Source organism: Pleuronectes platessa, chromosome 19 (genome assembly GCF_947347685.1).
Source record: "Pleuronectes platessa chromosome 19, fPlePla1.1, whole genome shotgun sequence".
Lineage (NCBI taxonomy): Eukaryota > Metazoa > Chordata > Actinopteri > Pleuronectiformes > Pleuronectidae > Pleuronectes > Pleuronectes platessa.
The window spans coordinates 14,326,579-14,335,620 of NC_070644.1; the positions used below are offsets into that span (position 1 = coordinate 14,326,579).

At 42.1% G+C, this 9,042-nt stretch overlaps 1 protein-coding gene across 1 annotated transcript; it reads left to right on the forward strand.

The window, feature by feature from the left end:
* Positions 1-395: 395 nt before the first annotated feature.
* Positions 396-7,368, forward strand: slc5a1 (solute carrier family 5 member 1). The gene is made up of 15 exons (XM_053411124.1): positions 396-630; positions 1,196-1,267; positions 2,070-2,174; positions 2,391-2,450; positions 2,600-2,704; positions 2,806-2,911; positions 3,367-3,447; positions 3,556-3,764; positions 4,826-4,961; positions 5,055-5,162; positions 5,241-5,391; positions 5,494-5,662; positions 6,052-6,267; positions 6,385-6,490; positions 6,572-7,368. Exons 1-15 carry the CDS (start codon positions 490-492, stop codon positions 6,784-6,786), a joined length of 1,980 nt encoding a protein of 659 aa, XP_053267099.1. The 5' UTR covers positions 396-489; the 3' UTR covers positions 6,787-7,368.
* Positions 7,369-9,042: the final 1,674 nt, after the last annotated feature.

Consider the following 9,042-nt stretch of genomic DNA (forward strand, 5'->3'; position numbering starts at 1 on the left):
TAGCTGTATTAATTTATAATGAATTCAAAATTAAATGAATTGAATTGAAATTGATTTGAAATTGAAATGAAATGAATGGAATTGAATTGAATGGAATTGAAGGGAATTGAAAATTCTGATGCAGTTTATCTGTAGGTCCTTTGTTCATGAGCCATTTCCTTGTGGGTTAATGTTAAACAGGATTATTTGCTCGAAGGTTAAACATTTTTACACATTAAATTTTCACATGGACACTTAAGTTTACCGACCAGGTTTATTTGTACATCCAGATACAACCAAACACCATATCTGGTCATTTATTAGATAAACAACAGCCCCCCCCCCCCCCCCCCCCCCCCCTCTCCTTCCCACACTCATTTACACACACACACACACACACACTCTATCAGGCAGGACCCAGGTTCATAAAGTCAGTCTGAAGCAGGTGCTTCAGTCAAAGAGGAGCGACTCCAGAAACTCTCCTGTTCTCTGGTCACACTCTCGGCCAAGATGTCTCAAGATTACTTTGGATGGTCCCTCACGAGGAGCAACGTGAGGAGCAACACGACCACGACTGTGGCCCTGAACAATGCAGCAGATATCTCCGTCATTGTGATTTACTTTCTGGTTGTGCTGGCTGTCGGAGTATGGGTGAGTTTGTTCAGTAATTCAGACGAACATTCTTTGAATCCTTCCTGTCTGTGAATAGTTAACTCCTCTTCGGCTTTATAACTGTGAGAGATTCTGTCGGTTTGGGCCCACGATGGAAAAAGTCATTATAAACGAAGCTTTACAAAGTTATAAAGTGATTATGAAAATAAATATATTGATAATATGTGTTATTTCCTCTGTGGGAAAACACAATAAAATCATTATTTATGGGCCGATATAAGACGCTTCTTACTTTTGAAAAAAAAGACGTCTCAGTACCTTCACAGCAGAAACTTGGAAACAGAACAGAGTTCACTCATATTGTGCAAATATATTATCTTACATAACAACCTTTAATAATTTGTTAACAGCAGAGCAGAGGATTTTAACACTTATTTTTAAATTTGCATAATTTATTGCAATAACTTCATAACTTCACTTTCACAGCAGCTGTGTAATGGAAAACAATGTCATCATTGACAAATGTGCAGGGAGTGTTGCAATATTTGTTGTTGCTTTCGCAAACTTTATTGTTCCTCTAAAATGTCCGTGTCTTACGTTGCAGGCGATGCTTCGCACCAACCGATCCACTGTTGGTGGCTTCTTCCTCGCAGGGAGGAGCATGGTGTGGTGGCCGGTGGGTAACTCATTGATCAGAGAGCCACTTCCATGGATGTCGAGGTCAATCTCTTACAGTCATGACACAGCAATAACAGCTGCAGAGAAACATGCTTACTGTGCTAATTGCTGGTATAAAATATGAAGCACTAATCAGGAGTGCGTATCATCTGTTGGGCTACTCATTAATTACACTGGTTACGTGAAACAGCACAACACACGCTATGGGACGGTGTAACCACAGTAGGAACAAAGGGATGATGGGACGTCATCATCACTGATATTCATTTATAATCATTAGACAATGCTGTAACTAATCATTAATCAGTGTTAGGGCTATCAAATGCAAATGGAAAATGTCATGACTCTATACAGCTTAATATTAATTAATATAGAAGAGTGATTGGCAACTTGTTGGTATTCCAAGACAGAAATACACTGTAGGCTTAGAACACTGTCAGTGCTGATGCACTTCAGAACATTATGTGGACTCAGTGTTGGATGCAACGAAAAACATTTACATATTTACTAATCTTTCAAGTATTTTTATTTTAAATAGCTGTACTTTCTAATCCACTTTACAAAGAATCGGTTTACATTTAATCAATAGCTGTAGTTCACTAGTTTATGGATTTATGAAGAAAGTGCTTCAATTGGCAACACAAAAAAGAATTAAGTCTAACAAGTTAAAATTAACTAAAGTTAGACCTTTGGTGGGGATAAGGCTACACTTGACAAGTTCCACCTGGTGTAGTTGTTGTTTTAAATTTCAGAAAACTGTGCATCTACATCACTTTCATATTTAACGCTGCACTCCACAGATCGGAGCGTCGCTATTCGCCAGCAACATCGGCAGTGGCCACTTTGTGGGAATCGCTGGGACTGCAGCGGCCTCAGGAATAGCCATTGGTGGATTTGAATGGAATGTGAGTATAATTGCGACAGATGTTCCAATTTCCCAACTATCACCTCCTAGACAAATGTATTTCTGATCTGAAGCACAAATCTGTAAATTATTATGCGAGTGTCACTCAGCAGAGGACAGAAGGATTCACAACGTCAGAATTCAATTTTTTGCCATAAATGGTAATTGCTTATTGCTTATATCCTTGTGTGTGCCTGTATGTGTGTGTGTGTTACAGGCTCTCATCGTGGTCGTCATTCTGGGATGGATCTTTGTGCCCATCTACATTAAAGCTGAGGTAAACACAACAAATATTTTAGACACCAAAAAACACTCACTTTTTACGCACACACAACTGATTCCCCCTTTCCACATGTGCATTTACCTCTGTTGTGAATTGATTTTTGTATCGACAGTTAATTTAAACCTTATGATCTGTGTGTTAAGATCGTCACCATGCCCGAATACCTGAAGAGGAGGTTTGGGGGTCATCGTATTCGCATCTATCTCTCTGTGCTCTCCCTCTTCCTGTATGTCTTCACCAAGATCTCAGTAAGTCAGCCTCAGCCATGCCCTATAAGCTACCACCACTCAAATGCAATATTTCTATTTCATCATTGATATGAATTATATATTTTCTCTTCTCCTCTCAGGCTGACATGTTTTCCGGTGCAATCTTCATCAACCAGGCACTTGGCCTGAATATCTACCTCGCTGTTATCATGCTACTATCCATCACCGCCTTGTACACCGTCACAGGTCTGTTCACTCAGGATGCACTCGCTTCCTTCAACATTTAGTACACCGACATGAAACTCGTAAACAGCAGCCAGAGGAGTCTTATCTTATTTTCTGAATGGCCCCATGGCTGGGGGTAAAGGTAAGGCCATCCATAGACATGTAGATATATGTGCACAGCTCTTCTCCTGGGCCGTTTATCTGTGGTGTGTTGTTGTGGTTAATTACCCGTGGACTGTGATGAGCAGAGAGCGGCCTTCTGTTGCTGTTCTCTGACAATGAATCCACACGTGAACTTTAGTTTTGCAGGTTAGGCAGTGAAACATCACTTTACACGTAATACCTAATTTGGCGAGAAGAATTGGATAATGCCTGAACATTAGTTGATTACTATCCACAGTGATTTGACTATGTGGATTGGTGGAAATTAACATTTTCATTAATAAAATTGACAAAGTTATTGTTGTGTATTTTAGGTGGATTGGCTGCAGTGATCTACACAGACACCCTACAGACCATCATCATGGTTGTTGGATCCTTCATCCTTATGGGCTTTGGTAATATTGTGTTATTTTGGTTTTTATTAGTTATGATAACAGAACAAACCCAATCTGTGACAGAGGAGTAAAAGTGTACTTTATTCCACCTTGTTCACATATCTTCAGCCTTCAATAAAGTGGGAGGCTATGAGCAGTTCCAGGTGCGCTACATGGAGGCAGTCCCTTCTCAGACGGCTAACATCAGTGCAAGTTGCTACGAGCCTCGGGCGGACTCCTTCCATATTTTCAGGAACGCGATAACGGGAGATCTGCCGTGGCCTGGCCTGGTGTTCGGACTCACCATTCAGGCCACTTGGTACTGGTGCACTGATCAGGTCAGTCCAGCGAATCGGCCGAGCAGTCAGGGCCTTTGTCTTGTCTTGGGAATTTGGTGAAAATGTCTTATGCTAAACAAAGGTTAACTGGGTCCCTCCACAATTTGAATGGGTTCTTCCTTGGTACATGTCCCATCCTTCCACCAAGTTTTGAGAAAATCTGTTTGATCAAACCAACAACAGCGAGCAACATAACCTTCTTCCAGGAGCCAATCCATTTATAAACACTACCACCAATCCACGATCACAATCGCACACACACCGACTCATTCAGCTGATTACAGCCCATTTGTAAACACATAATGCATCTTTATCTCTCCTGTTTTTGCTGGACGGCGCTTAAGTGGGCTTAGTTGGCCGGCTTTTAGTTGCGCGATAAGATAAGACGTAAGATACACACATGAACACTTTATGGTCAGTTTCCCTTTATTCCTGTTCAGTTAACAAAGGAGAGTAACAGTTCAGTGAGCATGTCCGATTGGCGTCCTTGCCTTAAGGGTTGTATTTACTCTGCAAATATTTTGAGTTGAACCTGAGACGTAGACACTAGTTTGGAGTCAACAACCATTTACCCTTGACTGTATCATGGCTCTCTGCCGGAATACAGTGGATGGCTCTCACTTGGTTGGGGGTGATTTGCTGCTCCAAGTGAAGGAGTCTGGGTTTCGCAGGGTCTTTGTTTCTGTTTGAGGGGAAGATGGAACTGAAGATGGACAGGGCTCTTAGTGGTTCATCTATGTTCCAACCCTCATGGCTATGAGCCCTGGGTAGTGAATCAAAAACGGACAGGTGAGGTGGTTCAGGTATCTAATCAGGATACTTCCTGGGCACCTTCCATTAGCGTGTCATAGGAGGAGACCCCAGTGTAAACCAATAACTGGAGGGACTACATATCCCATCTGGCTTTGTAATATCCCAGGATCCCCCAGGAAGAGCTGGAAATGTGGCTGAGTAGAGGGATGTCCGGGAAACCATATTCAAACTGGCTACCTCCACGACACTAGGCGGATAAGCAGAGTAAAACGGATGGATGGATAATGTCTCTGTCTTTCTTTCGGTAGGTCATCGTCCAGCGCTGCCTCTCAGCTAAGAACTTATCTCACGTGAAGGCCGGCTGCATCCTATGTGGCTACCTGAAGCTGCTGCCCATGTTCCTCATGGTTTTCCCTGGAATGATTAGTAGGATCCTCTACCCCGGTAAGTGTGTTGTGTTTTCTTTTATTTAAATAACCAATGAATGAAGGATTTAAATATTCTCAATGGTTGCTGATCTTATTCATTGTATTCTAGATGAGGTTGCGTGTGTGGAGCCAGAACTATGTGAGCAATACTGTGGGGCCAGTGTGGGCTGCACCAACATTGCTTATCCAAAACTGGTGGTGGATCTCATGCCCAATGGTCAGTCGCATTTGTCTGATGCCTTTTTCTAAAAGTTATCTACTTCTCCATTTCAATCTGTTATTCTGTCTGTTTCAGGTCTGCGAGGTCTTATGCTGTCTGTGATGATGGCCTCACTGATGAGCTCACTTACGTCCATCTTCAACAGTGCCAGCACTCTCTTTACAATGGACATCTACACTAAGATCCGCAAGACCGCCAATGAAAAGGAACTCATGATTGCCGGCAGGTAAAACAACACGCTCGGGGGTTGGGTTCAATTTGATTTCTGATTATTGTACAAATTCCTAACTGCTATTATTCCCATGTGTGTGTGTTTGACTGTGTGTAGAGTGTTTATCTTGGCCCTGATTGGTGTGAGCATAGCGTGGATCCCTGTGGTGCAGTCGGCCCAGAGCGGTCAGCTCTTTGACTACATCCAGTCCATCACCAGCTACCTCACACCACCCGTTGCAGCCGTTTTCCTGCTGGCCATCTTCTGCAAACGTGTCAATGAGGCTGTGAGTTTCCATTTCTACCGCATCTTTATTTACACAATTCACTTGTTATCTGTAAGAGTCCACACCCAAGGCAACGGCTCTGTGACACGCTATGGCCGATTAAGTATTTGGAGTGTTTATTAAGTTAAAGATGTTAGTTTAGGGTGACATGTCGCCTCGCAGCAAGAATGACCAAGAAAGGTCATTTGTAAGAACTTTTTACTGCTTTTCTGACCTCTTGTGGAATCGAGTGTCTTCTCACAGTAAAGCAGATGAACATCATGGACATAATATGTTATATGTTGTAAAAACATGGAAAGCCTTTTCATTTTAAATGTGAACACGTAGCCTCTGTTGGATTTTTTGTTTTCAGTTTGAATCCATGTATCTAAGTTTCTTTCTTTCCTCAGGGTGCGTTTTACGGCCTCACTATTGGCCTGCTCATCGGCCTGTCCAGGATGATAGCCGAGTTTGCGTACGGCACAGGCAGCTGCGTCAATCCCAGCAACTGTCCCACCATCATATGTGGCGTCCACTACCTCTACTTCTCCATCATCCTGTTTGTGGTGTCCTGTATCATCATCCTGGGCATCTCTCTCATGACAAAACCCATCGCAGACGAACACGTACGTGACTGCTGCTGCGAGATAAGGCCAGATGAATCATTGATTTACCCGCAGCCATTTACACAAGGACACTGCCATGACAAACGTTATAAACATTTCCCTTGGTTGTTTTTCTAGCTGTATCGACTCTGCTGGAGCCTGAGGAACTCGACGGAGAAGAGAGTAGATCTGGAGGAGGACCAATGGGTTGAAGACAACGATTCGGACTCTTTGGAATTAGAAGGTAATCAGCAGACGTACATTACAGGCACACACAATCGCACACTGGTTGGTTTGCCTCACTGATTTTTCCCCCCCTTCCCAGAATCTGAGGAGGAGCCCGGCTTCTGCAAGAGGGCAGTGCTGCTCTTCTGTGGCCTGGAGCACAAAAAGGCCCCCAAGCTGAGTCTGGAGGAGCAGGCGGAGCTGCAGAAAGCGCTCACAGACACCTCGGAGAAGCCGCTATGGAGGAACATCGTCAACGCCAACGCCATCATCCTCCTGTGCGTGGCTGTTTTCTTCCATGGGTATTACAGTTAAAGAAACTCCACTCACTCCACTCACTCCACTTGCTATACGGTAATTTATATTTAAGTGACAGGATTTTTGCATGGCTGTAATGTATGATTAAACAAAACAGTAAGTATCTGTCGACACACAACTCTAACGCAAGAACTGTCTTCACCTGAATTCTGCTCGTTGTAGTAGAAATGTATTTATATAAGAACTCGATTAAATAATCAAAAGGCTTTTAGCATTAGCAATAATGACAACACGTATTCTTACTCAACCCAGTGACCGCTCAGCCACAGCATTAAATCTAGTTTCTAGTTCTAATGAGTGTAAATGCTTCTTTACAGTTTACATGTGAGTGACAAACAAGTGACATACCCCCCCCCCCCCCCCCCACGGCCCCTTTTTCTAATATTATTGTCTTTTATTTCGACATGCTGCCCTAAATCATGGAAAAAGACATCACATGATAATTAAAACGCCTGTAAATGACATGTAACACATTATAAATGTAGGTTTATGTACAAAATATGGGATTTTTTAAATTCTTGACTATTTCTGTATTAGCTACCTCATTCTACCGAAGGACTATTTCCCCATTATGTGTGTTCAAAGTCCGTGCGTGGTGACAGCTCTGAGATCTATGCACCACTACAGTTTGTTATTTCAGGTGTTAATGAATAAAAACGTCTCAGGAAACAGAGGTTGTGAATTACTTTGTCACTGTCTGACTTTCTTTACTGCCCCCTGGTGGCTGCTGCTCTGATTAAATCTGCTCTCACTCAGGGTAAATGATCATCCTTTTATGTGCTAGTTAAATAAATGCTGAATAACACATGATCACTTTTTTATATGCCGCATATCTTAAGAGACATCCGCCATGATGGTTCCAAAAATATTTATACCATCTCTTATCGCTTTTCTCGTTTAACCCTTCATAATTCCTCACAAGCCACATATCACCTAATACCTGTTTGACTCATTAGTGAAACAAGCAGCGGTTAAAGGTCAACATCGACGACTGTCTCGCCCTCAACAGTCAGGCCCCACGGATCGGTTGTGGTGCTGCAGCCACATTAACTCGCGGTGACGAGGACTGAGGAGACCAGACAGGATCTGAATTCCATGAAAATAGCAAAGACTGGAAAGTTTGTGAACGATGAGTGGAAGAGGATAATCTACCAGTATTCATGGCTTTTCTTTAATAATAGTAAACAAGTATTTCAAATACACGTTTTCTGTCAGTTTCTATACTGTTTCAGGGTCGGCTTCAATCTAAGAGTTTTTGTCAACTTGATCCAGAGGTTAAATCTCTCCCAGCAGGGGCGAGATGATCATTTTCAACATAAGATGCACACTATCTCTATTAAGATTTGGCTACCACTCCTCTGTGATCCTCAAACAGAGCAGTAAAGATGATAGATAGAGGAAAAGGAGTTAACCCATACAATGAGCATATGCTATACATTAAAACAATTATAATGCAGTTAAAAAGAGAGAAGAAAAGTAACAACTCTCTCCCTTCAAATGTTTATATGAGGAAATGCACAAACGCTGCAGAAGGTACAATATTTTGTGCAGCCCTGATGTTAGGAGATTGAGATAGTGCATCATCTGATTGAAGATTAACACCTTTGAAAAATGTCCATTCTGAACCTTTAAAAACACATACAATCCATGGAATGTATATGAAGATAAGTATATGGTAAAAACATGGTGTGACGCCTCCTGCTGGCACAAGATGCAACATTACAACATGCCCGTCTCTTCCTCTGTGCTAACATTAGCCTAACAGCTATAGTGATGTTAACATTAATGCATTCAACAATAAAGTATGTAACATTAAAATGTTCTGAAATGGTGTATTATATGCATGATGAGAACTTTTGGTGCTTTGATGCCACTGCTTGAGCACTTTTATTTTGGTAAGGTTGTGAATGCAGGAGTTAAGTGCAGAGTATATTGTGCTCTGCAGCTGAAGAAGAAATCACGACGTGTTGACAGAAATATGCCCGAGGCCATTTGGAACCTTGGTGCGTGTGACAGGTCTCATTGTCCCAGCAGCTACAATTATAGAAGTCTTCAATGCCTAATCTCTGAACTGCACTTTTATCTGAAGACAACAGTAGGCATTTTATTAAAGGAGAAAATACACTGCAACTTTGTAACTGAGCAACTGTGACTTTGTGCTGCACACACATTTCAGGAATGTTTCGGGTTCACAGCTCTCAGCTGTTTTAATGATTTGTTACGAAGTTGCTCATTCAAGATTTGGAGCCATGT